This window comes from Hypanus sabinus, unplaced genomic scaffold (assembly GCF_030144855.1).
Source record: "Hypanus sabinus isolate sHypSab1 unplaced genomic scaffold, sHypSab1.hap1 scaffold_367, whole genome shotgun sequence".
In the NCBI taxonomy this organism is placed as follows: Eukaryota; Metazoa; Chordata; class Chondrichthyes; order Myliobatiformes; family Dasyatidae; genus Hypanus; species Hypanus sabinus.
The window spans coordinates 270,870-297,266 of record NW_026781263.1 but is presented as its reverse complement, the minus strand read 5'-3'; the positions used below and the strand labels follow the sequence as shown (position 1 = coordinate 297,266).

Genomic DNA, 26,397 nt, shown 5'->3' with positions numbered 1-26,397 from the left:
GCTTGCCAGTGAGCACCTCATGCGGTGTCAGGCATGTCATTCGATTAGTTTGCATGTGGTAACACATCAATGCTAACGGTAAAGCATCAACCCAATTAAGTTTAGTGTCTGCACAAATTTTATTTAGTTTGGCTTTCAGGGTTCCATTAATTCTCTCTACCATGCCCTGCGACTGAGGGTGGTATACACATCCAAATCTTTGCTTTATCCTCAGCGCCTGTAGTACCAATTTGACCACTTTCTGGATAAAAGCTGAACCATTGTCTGAGCTAACTTCTGTAGGTATTCCAAACCTTGGGATCACTTCATTTGTCAGAAATTTTACCACCGTCTTTGCCCCTTGAGCTCTTGAAGGTACCGCCTCCACCCGTCTGCTGAATCGATCAATTACTACCAGCATGTACCTTTTCCCTCTCACTGTCTTTATCATGTCTACGTAATCAATCACTAGATGTTTAAATGGTCCTTCAGGTATAGGAATGTGGCCTATTGGGGTTGTAATTCCCTTCTGAACATTATTCTGTGCGCATACCTCGCACTGTGACAAGACAAAGTCTGCTGAAGCCTGTAAATAAGGTGACCAAAAACCATCCTTTATTTTCTTTATCCCCCCATGCACAATGGTCAATCCCATGCACTTCTGAAATCAGAATCGTCAGTAGAGGGGTGGGCACTACCAACAAACCGTCTTCCGTGCTCCACAAGCCTTCTGGGTTCTGCTTGGCCCCCCTTTTTATCCACATTGTCTGTTCTGCCAAAGTTGCCTTACCTTGTATTTCAATTAGGTCCTCTACCTCGGGTTCTGGAGTTAGGCTTACCTAGGGAGCAATGACAGCTGATGTACATCCAGACGCTTTTCTGGCTGCCTCGTCCGCAGCTTGATTTCCCTTTGTAATTACATCATTTCCCTTTTTATGTGCCTGGCATTTTACTATAGCCAATGCTTTAGGTTTCATTATAGCTTTTATTAAGTCTAGAATTTGCTGACAATGTTGTATGGGATCTCCGCTACTTTTTTTAAAACCTCTCTGCTTCCACACTGCCCCGAACAAATGGCATACTCCATGAGCATATGCCGAATCAGTATAGATGTCTACTTTCTCACCTTCCATCATTTCACATGCAGCTGTCAGGGCTTTGATTTCCGCTAGTTGGACGGAACATGGTTGGGGACAGGACTCCATCCTAATAATCTTATAGCTCGACTGATCCTGCTGCACTACTGAGAACCCTGCATGATTTCCATCATAATCCCTATAACAAGAGCCATCTACGAACAGAACCTTTTTATCTGCATCCTCCAGAGGTTCTGACTGTAAATCTGCTCTCAATTTGGCAAATGCCATCGTCTTCCCTACACAATCATGGGGTTCTCCTTCATAGTCCAAAGGGACAAAATCGGCTATATTACTGGTAGTGCATCTCTGTATTGATATGTCAGGAAATGTCAATAGCATCTGATCCGCTGCTATCCTGGCTGGCGTTAGCACAAATTTCCCTCTTTCCAACAATTCTGCTACTTTGTGGTTTGTGGACAGAGTCACAGGATAGCCTAGGGTGACAGGTGACGCCTTTTCATATGCATAGTACAGCGCCACCAATCCTTGATAACAGGGTGGATACCCCTGAGCCACCTCATCTAGTCTCGTACTGTAGTCTGCTATCGGCTGTTTTGCTTTTCCTGTGCCTGTCTCTTGTGTTAAAACTGCTGTGACATAACCCTCCTGTCGGTTGGATACATACAAATGAAAAATCTTCTCGTAGTCAGACAAAGCTAATGCTGGTGCTGACTGCAATTCCTGCTGAATAGTATTGAAAGCTATCTCTGCCTCTCCATTCCACTGTAAGCCATTCTTCAAATTTGAATATCCTGCTTCTTTCATTATCTTTTCCAAAGGTGCCACAATTTCAGCGTATTCTCCTATCCAATCTGAGCTGTACCCTGCCATTCCCAAAAACGTCATCATCTGCCCTACAGTCTGGGGTTTGGGGGCCTTAGTTATTGCCTCAATCTGATCTGGTGCTATCGCCTTCACTCCCTTGGATATTACCCTGCCTAGGTACTCCACTTGCTGCGTGCAAAATTGCAGTTTCTTTTTGGATACTTTATGTCCTCCGTGCGCCAGCTTCTCTAACAGAGTTATAGTGTCCTGCTCACACTGTTCCTTACTGTGGGAGCAAATCAACAGGTCATCCACATACTGTAACAATGTACTTTCCAATGGCATGCCCTCTAGGTCTGCCTTCAACACCTGATTAAAAACGTGTGGTCAATGTTTAAATCCTTGCGGCATTCTGGTATAGGTATACTGAGCACCTCTGTAAGTAAATGCAAACAGATACTGACACTGGTCGGCCAGAGGAATGCTGAAGAAAGCCAAACACAAATCAATCACTGAAAAGTAACTTGCTTCTGGTAGGACATTAGTCAAAAGCGTGTGTGGGTTGGGGACTACCGCTGGCCAGTCCTCTACCACATCATTTACCACATGCAAATCATGCACCAATCTCCACTTAGATTTATCTGCTTTTAAGACCGGCAGCAATGGGGTATTACATGGACTGTTTGTTCTTTTAAGCACCGCTATTTCAAGCAATCCCTGCACTGTCGATGCTATTCCCTCTTCTGCTTCTGGTCTTAGTGGGTATTGTGGTCTCCTGGGTGGAATTGCTCCTGTTTTCAGCCTTATTTCCACCGGACTAGCTGTTTTTATTTTCCCTACGTCCTTGTCAGGCTGTGACCACAGAATAGACGGCAAATCATCTAAACTTTTATCTTTCTGCTGGCCTGTACCCTTTCCCAGCAAGGGCAGGTCTGGTTGGGGAGTTATTTCGACCTCTCTCACTGTCCCTACCATATCTACACTTACCATTATTTTAATGCAATTGTTGTCTTCTGATACCCACACCTCGGGCGTGATTTTCCTCCACACTGTTATGGTTTCAGCACTCTTAATTAAGGGTCCTAAGTCTTTAGACTGATATCCCTTGTTTACCAACAACGTTATGTGGGGCACAGCCTCCGGTATCCTGTACCATTTTTCTAAAAAGGTGTTCCACTTAACTTGTAAAGCTGCCCCTTGCTTTCCAATTATCACAGCCTCCCCTTCCAGGTGCTGTTGGGTACATACCTCCAGGTGCCATCTCTCCTCTAACTCCCTGTTCTGAGTCGCGTCAAAAATCACTGTACAATGTAGCTCAGATTTGGGCGTTACGCCCTGGGTAATATAGCCTGCACGCCCTTTTTCCATTTTTCCCAGGTTTCCTGAATCTGATCTGCGATGTCTCCTATCCAAAAGACATTAGCCTTCTTGTCTTCTTGCACTATCAATTGAGCCTCTGCTCTTTCCACATTCAGCCCATTTCTAGTACATTCTAATTTTAATTCCAATTTCAATAAGGCATCTCTGCCTATCAAATTAATTGGAGTTTCTTTAAATACTGGCACCGGCAAAACAATTTCTTTATTTCCCATTCTCAACCGCACTGGAGCCGTGCACTGTGTCAACTGTGTTTTCCCCGAGAACCCTACCATCTTAATAAACTTTCCTGACATGGGAAGATGAAGGGCAGACAGTGGCTGCACACAAGTGTACGTGGCTCCAGTATCTATCATCATTGGTGTCAGTTGTCCTTCTAACATAACCTGAACAATGGGTTCCTCATCTGCCTCCCTTGTTATCATTGGGTAATGTCCCTTCCCACTCGAGTTCTCGGGGCACCCCTAATACCTTGCATAGGGGTTCGCAGGTCCGCTTGGGCCTGTGGGGGCTTGTCCTTGATTAAACTTTAGTTCTCTTATCTGTTCCTGCCGGTGTGTGACAGGCCATGGGGTAAACAGACAATCTCTTCTCATGTGACCTGGCTGATTGCATACCCAGCACAATCTCTCTACCTCTCTTTCCCCCTGTCTCTTCACTGGTCCCCTCTGCCCCCCTCCTTGGGACTTCCAGTCCTGTCTGGGCTGTTTGAATTTAGTCTGTTCCTGATAGGGCATTTGTGGGAATGCTCCTCCAAAGATGATTATTGGCATGGGGTTTTCCAGCCCTTGTCTTACAGTATGATCGGTCCCTCCATATAGCGGTGCTTTGTCCAGTTCGATGGCTGTACTCGAGCCGGTGGTTGCTGGCAGCAACTTTTTGTTTTTCTCTTTTTCCTTCTTTTTGAGTTCTTCAAGCTGCATTTGTATTAACATTCTTTGCACCTCTTCCTGCTGCTCAGCCAACCTTCGTTTGTCTTTCCGGTATTTCTCAACCGCATGGACTATGTGGTCTCTAAATACTTGTGGGGTCATTGACGTCTGCCCAACCACTTCCTCCAGTTTGGATTTTACTTGTCGAGGCATTGCATCCAAAATGTTATGTCGGAACAGTGAGGTCATAAATAAGCTATTCTCCACCTCTTGTTCAGTCTCCAGTCTTCACTGTTTCAACTGGTTTTTGACGCAGGCTGCTGGGTTTTCAGTGCCTCCCAGTGGATCCCCTTTTAAGGCTTTGGGGTCCACTTTGGGTGGATAAAGCTTTCTGAGGGCCTGCCATACCCTCTGCCTCACTCTTTCAAACCCATCTCCATCAGTTCTTGGGTCGTTCGAGTTTACTATGCCAGCCATTTCCATTAGTTTGTTAAATTTGGAGGTTCCCATCAACCTTATCAACAGTGCCTTCAAATCTCCCATAGCCAATAATCGTCCTGCTGTTTCTTCTTCAAAGTCTCTAATCCATTTCCCCTGCTCCTTCATGTAGATTGGGCAGAGTGGTTTTCAGCCCTTCTAGGTCCTGGGATCCCCAAGGGATATACTGCACTTGTCCTGATCCTTTAACTAACAAAGGCATCATTCTTCCTCCTTCTTCCCACCTGACCTGGCTCTCCACCTCGCCTGACTCCCCATCTGTCTCAGGGTATGTCTGTACTGCCTCCCACACAAATGTCTCTGGGGTCCTCTTCTTCCCTTGGTCTCCCTGTGGAATCCTTCCTTTCTGTCTTGATTCTATACTTGGTTGGCCCCTAGAGTATTTTTCGCATCTCTCCTGACAATCCCCTCTGAGTAACATATCTAGCTCTCTCTCTATTTCTGCAAGTTGTTCCTCTACCGCCTCCATCTGCCCTTCTAGGCTTATGCCTCCTCCCTCTTCCCCCAAATTCTCGCATCCTCTCTCTCTCTACTTAACTCTTGCTCCTCCAATGAGTCACCTTCTCTTTCTTCCTGTTCTGATGAGCTACTTTCTTTTCTAGTCTGTTTATTTCTATAGTATAACCGATACTCCTCATTCTCCTTTTCCTCTCTCAAGTATTTCATCCGTTCAATCTCTTCTCCCATTTCTCTCTTTGCCTGTTCTATCTTTATCCTTTCTGCCTGTATCTCTTTCCATATCGCCGCTTTTTCCTTCTCGTATTGTTTTTTTTTCCTCCTCATTATCCCAAACCTGTACTTCTCCCTGCATGTTTACCATTCTCGTCAGCAGGGGGCACTGCTTAGGGGTTCCTTCCTCATTATAGGGAGGGGGCTTTTCTGTTTCTTTCGCATCCGGGTGCGGAGCTGAAGCCAGCTTCTCACCGTACCCTCCTCTCTCTCTGGAGTTTCTCCGGCACCTTAGTGTCTTCCTCGCTTGTAATCAATATTCTGCCTGTCCCCCTCAGCCTTTCCCCCTCCATTCTGAAGAGTTTTTGCACTTCCATTTCTCGTTCTCTTTTTTGTCCTCTTTGCTTAGATTTATCTTTCGGTTTGTAATTTTTTAATTAGTCCCTCCATATCTTTGCACAAGCTTACATCAAACTTTCCTTCTCTTGGCCACTTTGTGGCCAGGTTTTTGGTTCTTTTCCCCATTTTTCTGAAGTTTTTGTGATCTCATATTTAATTAACAGGAATTTTTTGCTCAGAATCTCTACTGCCATTCCTTTACCTGTCAGGTTATTCTCTCTTTTTAAGGTATTTCAGAGATTCACAGTTTGTTTACTGGATAATATTATTTACTTTAATTCTACGCCTTGTCTAACACCACATGGACTTTTTCTTTACTAAATTTACTCTAATTCTACGCCTAGTCTAATTTCCTTTCCCTGCCCGTTCAGCCCTTCGTTTCGTACGAAGCGGTACCTACAGTGATCTACCAACACCACGTGGACTTTTTCTTAATGTCTTATTAAATTATTTGTACTTACCCTCACTGCAGTGTTCTTGATCAATCCTCTGAGCCTCCTCTGTTACCCCCCAACTCTGCCAGATTCTTTGGACCGGAGAGACCCTTCGGCAGTGGTTCCACACTTCAGAGACCCCAAGACCTCCCCAAAGCCAACCGAATTCTTAGTCCAAATTGTCGCAGAATGCGCTTACCTTTTGTTTGGGTGCACCCTTAATTCTGTTAGCCTTGTGGGGATCCCCAGAGGGCTGGGAAGCATCCACAATCTGTCGTTTCCTTTCTGTGGGTCTATTTCCGGTCCTGTTCCTGACGCCAATTATGTCGTGGTTTTTCGTGCCTCACAAATGACCAGGAGACCCAGAAGATTCTTCAAGAAGGGTTAAATTTTAATTTGCAAATCAAAGCTGAGAGAGTCATTGAGCTAGTCGCTGATTGCCCCCCCCCACCCCCACCCCCGATCCTCGGACACAGCATTTTTTATAGTACTTGTCCAGTTGTATTAGCATATGTAATCGATCTATAGTTGCGTATCACACGTACTACACGTACATCTTGCCACCATTGTTTCTACCAATTGATTTAATCATGTTCTAATCTTCATCTCTCAGCTACCCCTCATTAACACACCTTTGTCTTCTACATTCCTAAGATTTCATTCTACTAAATCGGGTCCATGCATAGCAAAATAGCAAGCTTCAAAATTTGACCAAACTAATCTACATCTCTTAGCTACCTCTCCTTAACACACCTTTGTCTTCTACATTCCTAAGATTTCATTCTCGGTACATGCATAGCAAATAGCAAGTCAAAGCTGACTGCATAGTTTTGGTCCAGCAAAATTTATACTCCAATATATAACACTCCAATACACGTCAAGAAAGACTATTTGTGTGAGAGTGTTTCAGTTACTGTGGGGCGAAGAACCCATGCTGCTCAGCAGGAACAGGGAATAATACCAACGGAGAGAGTCAAACTGAGCCAGGAGACGGCAGAAATGCCCCATTCTTATAGAGACAGGAAGAGCATCAGGGAATTGATGGTCATTCCAGATACCATCACTCTGACCAGTCAGGAGATGAGATCTCTGTCCAACTTGTGTTGAACCTCACTGTAACAGTGTGATACCAGATGAAACTTTGGCAACTCAAGTAATCTCATCTGAAATGTTGTCCTACACCCATTGATGGATTTTGTAAATCTTTTTACAGGTTAAAACTGAGAAGGAATTCGTCTCCAGGAAGCTCAAACACGGCACACCTGTTTTGTTGTCTCTGTCTAGATATTTAAAAAGTGGAGCAAGGGATCCAATTGACCATCCTTCCTGCTCAGACTGTGGGGAGGGATCCTCTCGATCATTTGACCAACTGTCACACCTGTAATTTACACAGGAGAAAGGCCTTTCACCTGCTCAGACAGTGGGAATGGATTCACTCGGTTATCACAATTGAAGTTAGATCAGCAGGTTCACACACTGGACAAGGCCATTCACCTGTTCTGTGTGTGAGAAGGGGTTCAGACAGTCTTCCCACCTGTGGACACAGCAGTCAGTTCACACCACACCGGGCAGAGGCTGGTCATCTGCTGAATTTCTGGGAAAGGATTCACTCGGTCATCTGACCTAATGGCTCACCAGTGGGTTCACACTGGGGAGAAGCCGTTCACCTGCTCAGTCTGTGGGAAAGGATTCACTCAGTCATCTACCCTACTGGTACATCAGCGAGTTCACTCTGGGGAGAAGCCTTTCACCTGCTCAGTCTGTGGAAAGGGATTCACTCAGTCATCCAACCTACAGAGACATCAGCGAGTTCATACTGGGGAGAAGCCATTCACCTGCTCAGTCTGTGGGAAGGGATTCACTCAGTCATTTGACCTAATGGCTCACCAGTGGGTTCACACTGAGGAGAAGCCATTCCCCTGCTCAGTCTGTGGGAAAGGATTCACTCAGTCATCCAACCTACAGAGACATCAGCGAGTTCACACTGGGGAGAAGCTGTTCACCTGCTCAGTCTGTGGAAAGGGATTCACTCAGTCATCCAACCTACAGAGACATCAGCGAGTTCACACTGGGGAGAGGCCATTCACCTGCTCAGTCTGTGGGAAGAGCTTCACTCATTTATCCAACCTATGGAATCATCAGCGAGTTCACACTGGGGAGAGGCCGTTCACCTGCTCAGTCTGTGGGCAGACATTCACTAATTTATTCAGCCTACAGAGACATCAGCGAGTTCACACTGGGGAGAGGCCGTTCACCTGCTCAGTCTGTGGGCAGACATTCACTAATTTATTCAGCCTACAGAGACACCAGCGAGTTCGCACTGGGGAGAGGCCGTTCACCTGCTCAGTCTGTGGGAAAGGATTCACTGAGTCATCTACCCTCCTGGTACATCAGCAAATTCACACTGGGGAGAGGCCGTTCACCTGCTCAGTCTGTGGGAAAGGATTCACTCAGTCATCTAACCTCCTGGTACATCAGCAAATTCACACTGGGGAGAAGCCGTTCACCTGCTCAGTCTGTGGGAAAGGATTCACTCAGTCATCTACCCTACTGGTACATCAGCGAGTTCACACTGGGGAGAAGCCGTTCACCTGCTCAGTCTGTGGGAAAGGATTCACTCTGTCATCTACCCTACTGGTACATCAGCGAGTTCACACTGGGGAGAAGCCATTCACCTGCTCAGTCTGTGAGAAGGGATTCAGTCAGTCATCTGCCCTACAGGCACATCAGCGAGTTCACACTGGGGAGAAGCCGTTCACCTGCTCAGTCTGTGGGAAGGGATTCACTCGGTCATTCACCCTAAAGAGTCATCAGCGAATTCACACTGCGGAGAAGCAGTTCACCTGATCAGTCTGTGGGAAGGGATTCACTCAGTCATCTACCCTACTGGCACACCAGCGAGTTCACACTAGAGAGAGGCCATTCACCTGCTGAGAATGTGGGAAAGGATTCACTCAGTCATCCCACCTACTGGCACACCTGTCAGCTCAGAATGGGGAGTGGCCATTGTTATGAATCCCTAGGTTTTGTTTGCTGTGGAGAGAGAGAGAGATTAAGAAGGCAAATGTGTCTGACTCGCAGCTTGTTTACATTGTGTGCAGCTTGTTTAGTTTTAACCGAGGACACAGACACTCAGAGTCAGACTGAGACGAAGGAGGAAAAATGGAAGGATCAAAACCAGGGAACTAGTGGCCAAGGGCCACTGTTTGGAATTTTCCTTTGCCCACAAGTGTGTGCTAATTATCGATTCACCGTACTCAAATGTGTGGTTGTCACCTCATTTGATCCGTAGGAGTGGATCTGATTTGGTTTATCCTGCAGAGACCACTTATGTGTTAACCCTTGCCTGGCTGTGGTGTGGTAATTCATTTGAAGACGATACCCCTCATGATAAGTCACTTCGGGTGATAATTAGTTTGTGGATTTAGAAGGATGACAGATAAAATCTACAGCGACTGTTGGTCTCATTTTACCACCATGGAACCTGTGGAATACGACATAATTGCCTTCTCTCAACATTTACCCTGGATTACAAATATCTCTCTCGTCACCTATTCTGCGGTTGAACTGAACTTTCATACTTTACCATCTCAAGACTCCAACCCTTGTCTCCCCCGAGCTCAATAGTTTGCGAGTTATATTTATACACATAACACTCACGAGGAAATTGCAGATGCTGGAAATTCAAACAACACACACAAAATGCTGGTGGAAAACAGCAGGCCAGGCAGTATCTATAAGGAGAAGAACTGTCAATGTTTCAGGCTGAGACCCTTCGTCAGGACTAACTGAAAGGAAAGATACTTAGAGATTTGAAAGTGGTGGGGGGAGTGTGAAATGAGAAATGATAGGAGAAGACCGGAGGGGGTGGGATGAAGCTAAGAGCTGGAAAGGTGATTGGCGAAAGTGATACAGTGCTGGAGATGGGAACGAATCATCGGACAGGAGGCCTCGGGAGAAAGAAAGGTGGGGGGAAGCACCAGAGAGACATGGAAAACAGGCAAACAATTAAATATGTCAGTGATGGGGTAAGAAGGGGAAGAGGGGCATTAATCGAAGTTAGAGGTCAATGTTCATGCCATCAGGTTGGAGGCTACCCAGCCGGTATATAAAGTGTTGTTCCTCCAACCTGAGTTTGGATTAATTTTGACAGTAAAGGAGGCCATGGATAGACATATCAGAATGGGAATGGGACATGGAATTAAAATGTATGGCCACTGGGAGTAGTCTGTTGCTGCTGGTTCATTTCTAAAGCGTTATGGTTTGTAACAAAATGGGGCCTGCACCTGGGATATGAACAAATTTAAGGATTGATTTAATATGGATTTCATTGGGGAAATCCCTTTTGATTAATTTGTGTGTGGAAAACCAGCAGCAATGGATGTTGATAGATATCTGGAAGTGTGAACCTCTCAGGCATTAGAGGACACCAGAAGGATTGAGTTGTTGAGTATTGCTAGAACGTTAATACTTGCTGAGGTGAAATTGACAATGAGGAGGGCAGTGATGCAGAGGATAACAGCTGAACATTATGTATCTGAGGATGTGTTTAAAGTGGAGGAGTTGGAGGTGTTTCCTGAAAGTAAACATCGTGGGCTTGAGCTCCAGTAGAAGTTAGAAAAATTGAAGATGGAGGCTCCGGAAAGGCAGAGGCAGTTTCAGGCTGGAAAGGCAAAAAAACAGACAGAAAATTCTCTTACAAAGTGTAATTAAAGGGAAGGCTTAGCAAGCCTATTCTGCTTTGACAGTAGCTGAAGCAGCTGATTATTTACTTATTTATGCTGCCCCAATCATCGCCACTGGGCTATAAATGTGCAGGAGCTGTGTGTGGTTCAGTGTTTTGCTCAAGGGCACACAAGCTGCCTCGGCTGAGGCTTGAACTCATGATCTTCAGATCGCTAGTTCACCACCTTAACCACATGGTCACGCATTATGACCACATATTATGACATAGTGAAAAACAGGCTGTGCTCAAAGCTTACGGGTTGGTCCCAGAAGCAGACAGGCAAAAGTTTAGAAATTTGAAGAAATCTATGAACCAGACATACAGAATTTGCTTATGAGAAATTTGTGTGTTTTGACTGCTGGTGCACATCTGAACATGTAAATGAGGATTTTAACAGCTTGAGAGAGTTGGTTTTAATTGAAGAATTCAGAAGGTGCGTCCCTGATGACATAAAGACGTACTTCGATGGAAATGATGAAACATTTTCATATGAGTTGAATTGTCTTTTCCTAAACCTTACTTACATTATCTTTAATTATTTGGATGGAGGTTCGGAGTTACTGGCACTACTGTATACGTACTTAACATTATTGAATGGCCCATGTTGGTTAGTGTTTTTTTTATCTATTTTTATTATTATATATATTAATGTCTTTACACTATTAATTATGTACTCTCAAACACTTTGTATTCATGTTTCATTTATGTTTGTTTAAAACTAATAACAAGATTTAAAAAGAGAGCAAGAGAGAAGAATTGGTCAAAATTGATTTGAAAAGAACACGGGCAGGGATGAAAACAGAACAGCAATGGCTGGAATTTCTGGAAGCAGTTTGCGAGGCATAGGGTATATACACATCACAAAGAGCAAGTAGTATTCTAAAGGTAAAGTGTCAAAACCGTGGCTGATAAGAGAAACCAAAGACAATGTAAAAACCAAGGAGAGGGCACAGAGCAAAAATTATTAGGAAGTTAGAGAATTGGGAAGCTTTTAAGAACAAACAGAATGCAACTAAAATAATTAAGAAGGGAAAGATGGATCACATAGATGAGCTAGCCCGCAATATTAAAGAGGATACCAAAGTTTTCTTCAGGTACATATATTGTAAAAGAGAGGCTGAAGTGGATATCGGACCACTGAAAAATGATGCTGGAGAGGTAGAAATGGGGTGGGGCTGCATGGTGATGGCAGATGAACTGAAAAAGTCTTGTATGTCACTCTTATCTCTCGAAGACACTGGCAGGGATATGGAAGTCCCAGATGTCAGTGGTCAGAATGTGTAAAGTTACGTTACACGGGAGAAGGTTCTTTGGGAAACAGAGATGGTCTGAAGGTAAATAGGTCACCTGGACCAGATGGTGTACACCCCTGAGATCCGAAAGAGGTGGCTGAAGTGATGTGGAGGCATTAGCATTGATCTTTCGAAAATCATTAAGGAAATAAAATCCAAAGATTTTTCCTTCACTGCTCCCCGTCTCCCAGTTTCACCCATCACCTACCACATCTTCCACCCCTCCAACCCCCACACTGCTTCCTCTGACGTCTCATCTTTTTTGTTCCCAGTCCTGATGAAGGGTCTCGGCCCGAAACGTCGACTGTTTGCTATTTCCCATATATGCTGCCTGGCCTCCCAGGTTCCTCCAGCATTTTGAGTTGCTTGGATTTCCAGCATCCACAGATTTTCTCCTGTTTTTGATAAAAGCAAAAGCAGGGTCATGTAATATAGCAAGAAAACAGTGGGAAGTGAGAGGATTGGAAATCTTTTACATAACCAACAAGAGACAACAAAAAAAACACACACACACTCACACACACAAGAGAGACATGATGAAAAATTACGGTAAGTGATCCAATAATATCAGGTATCAAAAGTTGTTCAGATATATAAATATGAGTAAAAGAGAGGGAAGAGTTGATACTGTACCACTGGAAGATGATGCTGGCATGTTAGTAATAGAGCAAAGAAATCGCGGCCGAATGTAATAAGTATTTTGTGTCAATCTTCACTGTGTAAGACACATGCAGAATAATACTATAAGACATAGGAGCAAAATTAGGCCAATCAGCTCTATTGAGTCTGCTCCGCCGTTCTATCATGGCTGATCCCGGTTCTCACTCAACCCCATGCACCTGTCTCCTCGGCATATCCTGTAATGCCTCGACTGATCCATAAACTATTAGCTTTTGCCTGAAATGTACACACAGAGTTGGCCCCCACCGCCATCTGTGTCACAGAATTCCACAGATTCACTGCACTCTGACTAAATAAAATCCTCCTTAACTGCTCTAAAAGGTTGCTCCTCCGCTTTCAGGCTGTGCCCTCTGTTATGGCTACCCCCACCATAGGAAAAGGCCTCTCCTCATCCACCCTATCTGGACTTTTCCACATTCGGTGGGTTTCAGTGAGATTCAAGATTCAGGATGAGGTTTATTACTTCAGGCATTTGGCTTGAAATTTGTTGACAGCAGCAGCAGTTCAATGCAATACATATTCTGGCATAGATAATAATAATAAATGAATTTAAACAATAATCAAACAGCAGTTCAAAGCAATTCATATTCTGACATAGATAATAATAAACTAATTAAAACAATAATCAACAAGTAAATCAATTATGTGTGAGGAATAGTTTATTAAAATGTGTAAAAACGGAAATACTGTATATTGAGTGTCCAAAGCTTTCAAAGTCCATTCAGGAATCGGATGAAAGAGGGGAAGAAGCTTTTCCTGAATCACTGAGTGTGCGCCTTCAGGCTTCTGTATCTCCTACCTGATGGTAACAGTGAGGAAAGGGCATGTCCTGGGTGCTGAAGGTCCTTTATAATGGACGCTGCCTTTCTGTGATACCGCTTCCTGAAGATGTCCTGGATACTTTGTAGTCTCGTACCCAAGATGGAGGTGACGAGATTTACAGCCTTCTGCAGCTTCTGAACACCCTCCACCCACATTTACTAAACATAAGTCAGTGCAGGAATACAGGCCCAAAGCTGGCAAACGCTTCTCATGCTTAACCCCTTCATTCCCGGAATCGTCTTCGTGAAGATCCTCTGGACTCTCTCCAATGATAACACACATTTTCTAAGATAGAAGTCCCGCATACTCTAACTAACGGAATGTTAGCCTTCATTGGTAGAGGGATTGAGTTCAAGAGCAGGGAGGTAATGCTGCCACTATACAGGGTACAGGTGAGGCCACACCTGGAGTACTGTGTCCAGTTCTGGTCTCCGTACTCGAGGAAGGATATACAGTACTGGCTTTGGAGGCAATGCAGAGAAGGTGAACCAATTTGATTCCAGGGATGAGGGGGTTAACCTATGAGGAGAGATTGAGGGCCTGAGGCTTTTCTCTCTGGGGTTCAGAAGAATGAGAGGGAATCTTATAGAAATACCCAGAATTTTGAAAGGGATAGATAAGATAGTAGGAAAGTTGTTTCCATTGGTAGATGAGACTAGAACTTGGGGACATTGCCTTAAGATTCAGGAGAGAAGAGTTAGGACGGAGATGAGGAGAAACTATTTTTCCCAGAGAGTGGTGAATCTGTGGAATTCTCTGTCCAGGGATGCAGTTGAGGCTTCCTCACGAAGTATATTTAAGATACAGTTAGATAGGTTTTTGCAGAGTAAGGGAATTAAAGGCCATAGGGAAAAGGCAGGTAGATGGAGCTGAGTTCAGCCATGATTTTATTGAATGGCGGGGCAGGCTCAATGGGCCAATGGCCGACTCCTGCTCCCATTTCTTATGTTCTGACGTGTGGCCTGAGTAGTGTCTTATAAAGCAACAGCGTTATCTCCTTGCTAATATATTCTACTTCACTTTAAATAAATGCCAGCATTGCAGTTGCCTTCTTTACCACAGACTCAACCCGTAAATTAATCTTCTGGGAGTCTTGCCCAAGGTCCTGGTGGCGTAGTGACGTCAGCGCCGGACTCCGTAACGGAGGTCCCCGGGTTCGAATACAGTCGGGCCTCTCCCGAGTACGCTTTCCATCCGTGCCGGATTGAGTGTTGAGCTCGGAATTCGACCTCACAAAATAAAGAAAGATACTGTGAAATGTCTGTGTGAGCAGCAGCGCCCCACACAACCTTCCGATCCGCGCCTTGTAAGGCATGAAAATGCCCGACGCTGCCCTGAGTCAGTCCTGAGTCGACGACCTCATCATCATCATCACATTTCCTTCTGTACTTCTGTGGCTTGAACCTTCTCCCCAATCAGATAACAGTTCACTATTGTTCCTTTTGCCGAAATGCACTATCGTACTTTTCCCAATATTGTATTCCATCTGCCACTTTCTTGCTCATTCTTCAAATTTCTCTGAGTCCTGCTGCAATCGTATTGCTTCCTCAGCACTACCATCACCTCCACCTATCTTTGTATCATCCGCAAACCTTGTCACAAAGCCATCAGTTCCATTATCCAAGTCACTGACAAACTATGTGAAAAGTAGCGGTCCGAATACTAACCCCTGAAGACCACAAGTCACTGCTGGCCAACCAGAAAAGGCCCCTTTTATTCCCACTCGCTGCCCCTTGGCTGTCAGCCAGTCCTCTATCCTTTCCTGTATTACTTCTGACTTTTATCCTGTTAAGCAGTTTCATGTGTGACACCTTATCAGATGCTTTCTGAAAATCCAAGTAAGTGATATCCACTGCCTCTCGTTTGTCCATCCTGCTTATGACTTCCTCGAAGATCTGTAACAGACTTGTCAGGCAAGATTTCCCTGTACAGAACCTATGCTGGCTTTGACATTATATCATTAGTCTCCTAGTACCCCAAAACCTCATCTGTTATCATGACTCCACACTTTCTCAGCCACTGAGGTTAGGCTAATTGGACTATAATTTACTTTAATTCGCCTTACTCCCTTCTCAAAGAGTGGATTGGCATTTGCAATCTACCTGTCCTCTGGGACCATGCCAGAATCAAGTGATTCTTGACGGGTCATGACCAATGCATCTGTTATCTCTCCAGCAACCTCTCTCAGGACTCTGGGATGTAGTCCATCTGGTCCAGGTGACTTATCCACTTTAAGAACCTGAGTTTGCCTCAGACGTTTTCCTTTGTGATAGCAATGGCACTCACTCCTGTACCCTGACACCCATGGATCTCTGGCACACTGGTGGTGTCTTCCACGGACAAGACGGATGCAAAGTACCTATCAAGTTCATCTACCATCTCTTCCCCATTTGTACCCCATGAGCATCATTTTCCAGTGGTCCAATATCAACTCGCGCCTCCCTTTCGTATATTTTATAACTGGTTGATATTATTGTATAGTTTGCTGTCATAATTCACCTTTCGCCTTATAGCTTTTATTTTAAATTTGCCTGTTGTTAGATATTAAAAGCTACCCAGTTATCCAACCTACTACTCACTTTTGCTACCTTATATGCTTTTATACAGTCCTTAACTTCCTTTGTCAGGCACGATAGCCCAGCCCCGCTGTTTGAGAACTACGTCTGTGGAATATATCTATCCTGCACATTATGAACTATTCCCAGAAACGTCAGCCATTTCTGCTCTGACGTCATCTCCACCAGCATCCTCCAATCCACCTGGGGAATCACCTCTCTCACGCCTCTGTAATTCACTTTCATTCCATTGCGATACTACACATGTGACCTGTGCTTCTGCCTCACAAATTGTAGTGGGACTTCAATCATATTATGATCACTGACTTTTAATGGTTCCTTTACATTAACCTGCCTAATAAGATCTGGGTTATTACACAACACCCAATGTAAGATAGCAGTTCCCCGAGTAGGCTCAACCATCAGCTGCTCTAAAAAGCCATTTCGTTAGCTTTCAATACATCCCCTCTTTTGCGATCTCACGCCAAACTGACTTTCCCAATCCTCCTGCAGAGTGAAGTCACCCACTACAGTTGTGTCATTAAATTTATTACATAAATGCCAAACAGTCAGCAGTACCTGGGGCAGAAGTGAGGATACATGCTTTTACCAAAGAGAGAAGGTGTTTTTGAAGCTGAAATGCCTAAAGGTAGATAAGACACCGCAGAGTTCAGAAAGAGGTAGCTGAAGAGATTGTGAAGGCATTAGAGTCATAAAACACTACAACACAGGAAAATGCCATTCGGCCAGTCTAGTCTGTGCTAAAGCATTAATCTTCCGAGATCCAACAACTTCCACCTGGACCATAGCCCTCCGTATGCTTCTCATCCAGTGACCTAAGCAAACTTCTCATAAAGATTACAATCGTCCCTGCCACTTGCTCTGCAGCTCCGGGCACACTCTCCCCGCCTCTGAATGAAGAAGTTCCCCCTTAGTTTTCTCTTCAAGTGATGAGTAATGATCTATCACAAATCACTAGATTTTGGAACTAGATTTACACCTCTTTGATGTCTCCTGTCATCCCCCTTCTCTCTGAAGAGTAAAGCCCTAGCTCCCTTAATCTCTGATCATAATCCATACTCTCTAAACCAGGCAGCATCCTAGTAAATCTCCTCTGTACCCTTTCCAATGTGTCCGCATTCTTCCGATAGTGAAGCGACCAGAACTGGACAGAGTACTCCAAGTGTGGCCTAACTCGTGTTTTATAGAGCTGCGTCATTAAATCGCGTCTCTTAAATTCTATCCTCCAGATCCCTCTGCTCCTCAACACTATCAAGTATCCTGCCATTTATTTTGTACTCTGACTTGGAGTTTGTCCTTCCAAAGTGTACCACCACACATTTCTCCGGGTTGAACTCCATCTGCCACTTCTCAGCCCACGTCTGCATCCTATGAATGTCTCCCTGCAATCTTCGACAATCCTCTACACTCTCTACAACCCCACCAACCTTTGTGTCGTCTGCAAACTTACCATCCCAACCTTTTACCCCCGCATCCAGGTCGTTAATAAAAATCACAAAAAGTAGAGGTCCAGGAACGTATCCTTGTGGGACACCACTAGACACAACCCTGCAATCTGGATGTACTCCTTAAGTTGTCATATTTTTCCTCCTGATTTACTGTCAGGTATATTGCCTTCCGAGTGTCACTATACGAAAGTGCAGAACACAGGATGCGTTCACACTTCCTTCTGCTCATGCAGTACATCGCTCCGAGCCTATTGTGGTTTTCGTACCGATGAGCGTCCCTCGGCTTATTGGAGTAAGTCTCACCTTTCTGTTTCCATTTTGGAACACATACTAATGTGCGGCCCTCGTTTCACCCTAGAAAGTATCACCTCTGAATTCAAATTCATCTTTCCAAAGAGAATCACTTCGTACCTTTCCGGGTTCATCTCCATCTGTAACTTCTCAGCGCTGCTCTGCTTCCTGTCACTGTCCTGTTGTAATCTGTGACAACCTTCTATACTATCCATAATTCCACCAACCACCACATCATTGAAAACACAATAAACCACTCTTCCACCTCCTCATCCAAATCGTTCATAAAAACACAAATAGCTGGCGGTCTCAGAACAGATCTCTGCAGAACACCTGTCACCAAAATCCAGGGAGAAAACGCTCCAGCCACAACTATCCTTGGCCTTCTGTGGGCGTCAGGTCAGGATCCATCAGCGAACTTTCCCTGGATGCCAAACCTTATGACATTATGAATGGTCCTGCCATGGAAAAATTTAACGCCTTGTTAAAATCCTTTCATATCAGGTAAATTATCGCCCACTTTATTTCCAAAATACCACGCAACAAACACGTTCTCCCATCTGTTTTTCTCTTCCAGTGTCTCCGTTTTCGCCCGGGCGAGTGCAGAGATGTGAACTGTCTCGATCCTCCGGGTATAAAATGGAAGTATTCGCCCAACTCACTGAGGGGGCAACTGCTCCATCATCCGTCGATTGTCTGAAACGTAAATCCAAGAGAATTATCTCATCTCGGACCAGAGCATCCCATTGACAATAGGTTTTCTGTAATTCAGTTACTAGAGGACATTGACTATCTCCAAGGGGTTTGAGTTGGTTAACATGATACCAACCCAACTTGTTTGGAGCGGTCTGGATTCGATATACTGATGGACTGGCTCAGTCCCGACAAATCCGGAAATTGTAAAGGGGCTCGGCAGATGCAATGACAGCATAACCTTCTGTCCTATTTCCAACGACCGCGGTTTTGCTCGCACCTCGAAACAAGCTTCGCTCTGCCGTTTTTTCCATCATGTATTATGGGCGGCATCATAATAAGCCTCCATAAAAGAGTCAATTAATTGCTGCTTGCATTTGTCCTTTCCAATGTATCATACTCGGTCTGTGATAAATGTAGCCAAGCAGGAATACTAACCCTTTCATTTTTCTCCCGATCGTCAACTTAAAACGTGTAAATGCAGGAGAGGATGCTTCTCTGCCGAGGACTATCTTAAGAATGTAGTTTAAGACACTGACCCAGGAGCCGTTTAGCCATTTTAGACAACATTGTCTTTAAAGTTCTGTTCATCCGTTGAACAATAGCTCTGTATTGTGCTGGATAGGGGATATGGAACTTCCGTTTTACCCCTAACGTTTCATTAGATTTCGTGTCACCTCTGGGGTGTAGCGGGGATCATGATCTGATTCGAGAGTCCTTGGCAATCCCCAACGGGGAAAAACTCTGTCGGACAAAATCCTGGCTGTAACATCAGCGGTTTTCATGATCTAGTTGTGTAAACCTTTCTCCACTTGGTGACCGCATCCACTATCTCGAGGATATATTTCAGTCCTCCAGGGGATGGAGGCGAAGAACCATCAAAATAAATCTGCATGTTAACAGGTGGTCCTTCTACGGGACCACTTACAACTACTTCTCTTGCCGATTTATCTATGTTATCGCTGGGCACAAATCAAACAATCCTTACAATAACATTGTACATCTTATCGCAATTTCGGCCACCAACACAGTTTCTTCAACTGTTCCATAGTTCTCTCTGATCCTTGATGCCCACAAATGTCATGGTGCCAGTACCTCACCTGTTTTATTTTCGCCATTTTGGCACCACAAATTTATCATTATTAAGTACAATCCGATTCCGTCCCTGTATCCCTCGATATTTCCCAAACTCTTCAGATTTTTCGCCTCTTTGTAGCTTTGCTAACTCCTGACCCTCTTAAGGTGTCATGACTGTCCATATGTGTACAGTTTGCTGGTTTCTCTGTCATCGCTACCTCTACATCTGGATTCCCGTTCACCACCCAGATTGATTCTAGTTTGCGGAACTCATCAGCCTTCCTGCTCCCTTCCGGAGAAGTCTGTAAATGATCCTTAACATTTTTGTCTAATTCATAAGTGTTTCCACTTCCCTCCTCAAATATTTCCATCAACATGGGGGCTGATCGTACTGGTTTGCCATCTTTTAAGATATAACCTCGAGCTTCCCATAACGGTAAATATTCAGTCAAAGTACATGAGTGTGCAGTGAGTGAATGGAGATGGGTCATGTACAGTCATCAGAGTTTAATCTCATTCGGTATCTTGTTCAGCGCAGAAGGGCTTGTTCCTGTTCTCTACAGTTCCCTGGATCCCAACATCTCCAACTGATGTTGTCACGTTCTCCTTCGGGTGTAACGAAACGCCGAATTTAACGTCCGGATAAACCACAGTTAATAAGAACCAGATCGCAGTAAGATTAACCATTTACTGTTCACTCTTCACATTAACATATGGTGAAAACTGTTGATAAACAATACAAGATTGATACAGTATTTGTTCCTTCCTTAATATCACATTTCAAGTGTAAATACTTGCAAAGGTGACTATAACTACATTACACTAAGGTGCAGTATACAGGGAGAGTTTACCTGCTCCATTGACTACTTTAAATACACTTCCATGCAAACTATCCGCGACTCTTTAACTAACGAAAGCATAAACATTATCTACCGTCGTTACCTCTAACAGGGTCAGCATTAACATCTTAGTTCAATATATCGAGTATCTATTAACTTACAGCGTTGCTCTCACTGTGATTTCTCATGCCTGCAAAACTGCTTGTGCTCAGGTGAGCCTCGTGGAAAGCCCCCACCCTCGCGCTAATTTCAAACCGGTGTTTTCCCACAAGACGCGGCGAAACCGGATGTGACGTCATCGCATGCCGATATATTTTACATGCAATGAATATACTTTAAACACTTCTAATTCTAACTAGAAAATACTATTGAATGAATTACTAAGCGAAAATATTATAAACTAAATAACTGTCGTAAAGACAGCACACTCCCCGCTTGACCTTCGTAAGGTCACAATGAGCAGAGTACAAAACTTAGTCTCTTAATCAGTCATTGGGTAGAAGTAGAATAACTTCTGTAACTGGCCCTTGGTAAATTTTTCACATCGCCTTGGTCGGTAGTCTTCAATTCGATCTTCCTGACATGTCCATCCCCGCTAGGGAATGTAACAGTGATTCTGGCCGTTGGCCAGCTGTTGCGAGCGGCTTGCTTGTCCCTGAGCAGGACTAAGTCTTCAACTTGAAGATTCCTTCGGGGTTCTGTCCACTTTTGTCTCTGTTGCAACAAAGGTAGATATTTTTGTCTCCAGCGAGGCCAGAACTGATTTGCCAGAGCCTGGACTTGTCTCCATTGCTTTTTGTCTGAAAAGTCTCCTGGTGGCGGAGGTGCTCCTGCCTTCTGCGTAAGGAGCGTTGATGGCGAAAGTATAAAGGGGTTTTCTGGGTCAGAAGACACAGGTAGGAATGATTGTGCGTTTATAATGGCTGTGACCTCTGCCATTAGGGTGCACAGTACCTCGTGGGCCAATCGGGTGCGTTGCTGTATCTCAGGTTTCCTTTTCCGGGTTTTCCGTAAGGACGTGAACCGTTTGACTGCCTGCTCTTTGTTATCTGGTGAGCGCTGGCGTGGTTCTCTGATTGGCAATGGGGCAACCCCATTATTTGCTTCATCTCTGAAGACCTTGGTGTCTTTGGGTTTTAAAGAAATGGTATCTTGAGCTGATTGTGCAAGTTTGTTTCCGTCCTCGGTTTGAACGAAAACTGACTGACCTAGCGTCTCGTCGGTTACTTTACGCTTGGTAATGTCTTGTTGTGCTTCTTTAGGGTACACCTCAGTGAGGCAGATCTCGGAACAAGAACGGCTTGACTGAGTTTGACCGCAAACTTCTGTACAGTTCGAGCTGACAATTGTTGTCCTGGAGTGAACCTCTCCCTCCCCGCCGTCCTGTTGTGGGGGTGAAGGAGCGTTGACGGTTCTTTCATTCTTGACTTCATCACGGAGCCGTGAGGGTAAATTTCCTTCCTCGTATGGATGTGATGCAATCGTGACTCTCTGAGGTTCCTCGTAGCAGGGGAAGTTATCGAATACGTATGGAGAGGGGAGACGAGCCTGCCTGTCTATTTGAGATTGTACATAGTCGCTTGTGCGTTCCAGTCTGGTCCTTTCTAAAGTAGATCTTACTGCGGTCAGATCACGCGACCCTTCAGCTTCTTCTATGTACTTTGCTTCCGCCATGGCAGCTTCTTTTTCTCTTTCTAGCTGCAGCACATGCAACTCTGTCGATATTTTTGCCATTTCCAACTGGGTTTCGGCTTCTCTGGCGGCCTCTTCTCTTTGTCTGGCAGCCTCTTCTTTTTCTCTGGCGGCCCTTTCGGCTTCTTTGGTGGCCAGTTTCATTTTCAAAACTGCTTCTTGTCTGGCGTAATGCAGTCGCACCTTGGCGGCTTCTGCCTTGGCTCTTGCCTGTGCGGACTTACTTGATGTCGTTCTACTGCCCTTGTCGCTGGGCGCCATCGACTTGATCCCGGATCGAGCTGACATTGCAGCACTTGGAACACCTGATAACGCCCGGGTGGGCTTACTTGATGTCGGTTTACTGCCCTTGTCGCTGGGCGGCGTCGACTTGATGCTGGATTGAGCTGACATTGCAGCACTTGAAACACCTGATAATGCCGCTTTTTCACTGTCACGTTCTCCTTCGGGTGTAACGAAACGCCGAATTTAACGTCCGGATAAACCACAGTTAATAAGAACCAGATCGCAGTAAGATTAACCATTTACTGTTCACTCTTCACATTAACATATGGTGAAAACTGTTGATAAAACAATACAAGATTGATACAGTATTTGTTCCTTCCTTAATATCACATTTCAAGTGTAAATACTTGCAAAGGTGACTATAACTACATTACACTAAGGTGCAGTATACAGGGAGAGTTTACCTGCTCCATTGACTACTTTAAATACACTTCCATGCAAACTATCCGCGACTCTTTAACTAACGAAAGCATAAACATTATCTACCGTCGTTACCTCTAACAGGGTCAGCATTAACATCTTAGTTCAATATATCGAGTATCTATTAACTTACAGCGTTGCTCTCACTGTGATTTCTCATGCCTGCAAAACTGCTTGTGCTCAGGTGAGCCTCGTGGAAAGCCCCCACCCTCGCGCTAATTTCAAACCGGTGTTTTCCCACAAGACGCGGCGAAACCGGATGTGACGTCATCGCATGCCGATATATTTTACATGCAATGAATATACTTTAAACACTTCTAATTCTAACTAGAAAATACTATTGAATGAATTACTAAGCGAAAATATTATAAACTAAATAACTGTCGTAAAGACAGCACACTCCCCGCTTGACCTTCGTAAGGTCACAATGAGCAGAGTACAAAACTTAGTCTCTTAATCAGTCATTGGGTAGAAGTAGAATAACTTCTGTAACTGGCCCTTGGTAAATTTTTCACATCGCCTTGGTCGGTAGTCTTCAATTCGATCTTCCTGACATGTCCATCCCCGCTAGGGAATGTAACAGTGATTCTGGCCGTTGGCCAGCTGTTGCGAGCGGCTTGCTTGTCCCTGAGCAGGACTAAGTCTTCAACTTGAAGATTCCTTCGGGGTTCTGTCCACTTTTGTCTCTGTTGCAACAAAGGTAGATATTTTTGTCTCCAGCGAGGCCAGAACTGATTTGCCAGAGCCTGGACTTGTCTCCATTGCTTTTTGTCTGAAAAGTCTCCTGGTGGCGGAGGTGCTCCTGCCTTCTGCGTAAGGAGCGTTGATGGCGAAAGTATAAAGGGGTTTTCTGGGTCAGAAGACATAGGTAGGAATGATTGTGCGTTTATAATGGCTGTGACCTCTGCCATTAGGGTGCACAGTACCTCGTGGGCCAATCGGGTGCGTTGCTGTATCTCAGGTTTCCTTTTCCGGGTTTTCCGTAAGGACGTGAACCGTTTGACTGCCTGCTCTTTGTTATCTGGTGAGCGCTGGCGTGGTTCTCTGATTGGCAATGGGGCAACCCCATTATTTGCTTCATCTCTGAAGACCTTGGTGTCTTTGGGTTTTAAAGAAATGGTATCTTGAGCTGATTGTGCAAGTTTGTTTCCGTCCTCGGTTTGAACGAAAACTGACTGACCTAGCGTCTCGTCGGTTACTTTACGCTTGGTAATGTCTTGTTGTGCTTCTTTAGGGTACACCTCAGTGAGGCAGATCTCGGAACAAGAACGGCTTGACTGAGTTTGACCGCAAACTTCTGTACAGTTCGAGCTGACAATTGTTGTCCTGGAGTGAACCTCTCCCTCCCCGCCGTCCTGTTGTGGGGGTGAAGGAGCGTTGACGGTTCTTTCATTCTTGACTTCATCACGGAGCCGTGAGGGTAAATTTCCTTCCTCGTATGGATGTGATGCAATCGTGACTCTCTGAGGTTCCTCGTAGCAGGGGAAGTTATCGAATACGTATGGAGAGGGGAGACGAGCCTGCCTGTCTATTTGAGATTGTACATAGTCGCTTGTGCGTTCCAGTCTGGTCCTTTCTAAAGTAGATCTTACTGCGGTCAGATCACGCGACCCTTCAGCTTCTTCTATGTACTTTGCTTCCGCCATGGCAGCTTCTTTTTCTCTTTCTAGCTGCAGCACATGCAACTCTGTCGATATTTTTGCCATTTCCAACTGGGTTTCGGCTTCTCTGGCGGCCTCTTCTCTTTGTCTGGCAGCCTCTTCTTTTTCTCTGGCGGCCCTTTCGGCTTCTTTGGTGGCCAGTTTCATTTTCAAAACTGCTTCTTGTCTGGCGTAATGCAGTCGCACCTTGGCGGCTTCTGCCTTGGCTCTTGCCTGTGCGGACTTACTTGATGTCGTTCTACTGCCCTTGTCGCTGGGCGCCATCGACTTGATCCCGGATCGAGCTGACATTGCAGCACTTGGAACACCTGATAACGCCCGGGTGGGCTTACTTGATGTCGGTTTACTGCCCTTGTCGCTGGGCGGCGTCGACTTGATGCTGGATTGAGCTGACATTGCAGCACTTGAAACACCTGATAATGCCGCTTTTTCACTGTCACGTTCTCCTTCGGGTGTAACGAAACGCCGAATTTAACGTCCGGATAAACCACAGTTAATAAGAACCAGATCGCAGTAAGATTAACCATTTACTGTTCACTCTTCACATTAACATATGGTGAAAACTGTTGATAAAACAATACAAGATTGATACAGTATTTGTTCCTTCCTTAATATCACATTTCAAGTGTAAATACTTGCAAAGGTGACTATAACTACATTACACTAAGGTGCAGTATACAGGGAGAGTTTACCTGCTCCATTGACTACTTTAAATACACTTCCATGCAAACTATCCGCGACTCTTTAACTAACGAAAGCATAAACATTATCTACCGTCGTTACCTCTAACAGGGTCAGCATTAACATCTTAGTTCAATATATCGAGTATCTATTAACTTACAGCGTTGCTCTCACTGTGATTTCTCATGCCTGCAAAACTGCTTGTGCTCAGGTGAGCCTCGTGGAAAGCCCCCACCCTCGCGCTAATTTCAAACCGGTGTTTTCCCACAAGACGCGGCGAAACCGGATGTGACGTCATCGCATGCCGATATATTTTACATGCAATGAATATACTTTAAACACTTCTAATTCTAACTAGAAAATACTATTGAATGAATTACTAAGCGAAAATATTATAAACTAAATAACTGTCGTAAAGACAGCACACTCCCCGCTTGACCTTCGTAAGGTCACAATGAGCAGAGTACAAAACTTAGTCTCTTAATCAGTCATTGGGTAGAAGTAGAATAACTTCTGTAACTGGCCCTTGGTAAATTTTTCACATCGCCTTGGTCGGTAGTCTTCAATTCGATCTTCCTGACATGTCCATCCCCGCTAGGGAATGTAACAGTGATTCTGGCCGTTGGCCAGCTGTTGCGAGCGGCTTGCTTGTCCCTGAGCAGGACTAAGTCTTCAACTTGAAGATTCCTTCGGGGTTCTGTCCACTTTTGTCTCTGTTGCAACAAAGGTAGATATTTTTGTCTCCAGCGAGGCCAGAACTGATTTGCCAGAGCCTGGACTTGTCTCCATTGCTTTTTGTCTGAAAAGTCTCCTGGTGGCGGAGGTGCTCCTGCCTTCTGCGTAAGGAGCGTTGATGGCGAAAGTATAAAGGGGTTTTCTGGGTCAGAAGACATAGGTAGGAATGATTGTGCGTTTATAATGGCTGTGACCTCTGCCATTAGGGTGCACAGTACCTCGTGGGCCAATCGGGTGCGTTGCTGTATCTCAGGTTTCCTTTTCCGGGTTTTCCGTAAGGACGTGAACCGTTTGACTGCCTGCTCTTTGTTATCTGGTGAGCGCTGGCGTGGTTCTCTGATTGGCA

At 44.8% G+C, this 26,397-nt stretch overlaps 1 protein-coding gene and 3 long non-coding RNA genes across 4 annotated transcripts in view; 2 read left to right on the top strand and 2 right to left on the bottom strand.

Moving 5' to 3' along the window:
* The window catches only part of LOC132388617 (oocyte zinc finger protein XlCOF6-like), a 288,409-nt gene that overhangs the window by 7,630 nt on the left and 254,382 nt on the right, over positions 1–26,397 (top strand). Inside the window, exon 5 of the mRNA XM_059960991.1 lies at positions 7,346–8,921. Coding sequence (XP_059816974.1) covers positions 7,759–8,921 — 1,163 coding nt within the window. The 5' untranslated portion in view covers positions 7,346–7,758. The remainder of the gene's footprint in view (positions 1–7,345; positions 8,922–26,397) is intronic.
* On the top strand, positions 17,845–19,021 carry LOC132388614 (uncharacterized). Its single transcript, XR_009510284.1, has 2 exons — positions 17,845–17,969; positions 18,546–19,021. It is a non-coding gene; the product is annotated as an uncharacterized LOC132388614 (long non-coding RNA).
* On the bottom strand, positions 22,562–23,827 carry LOC132388621 (uncharacterized). Its single transcript, XR_009510288.1, has 2 exons — positions 23,108–23,827; positions 22,562–22,829 (listed from the first exon to the last, which is right to left on the bottom strand). It is a non-coding gene; the product is annotated as an uncharacterized LOC132388621 (long non-coding RNA).
* Positions 24,931–26,196, bottom strand: LOC132388620 (uncharacterized). Its single transcript, XR_009510287.1, has 2 exons — positions 25,477–26,196; positions 24,931–25,198 (listed from the first exon to the last, which is right to left on the bottom strand). It is a non-coding gene; the product is annotated as an uncharacterized LOC132388620 (long non-coding RNA).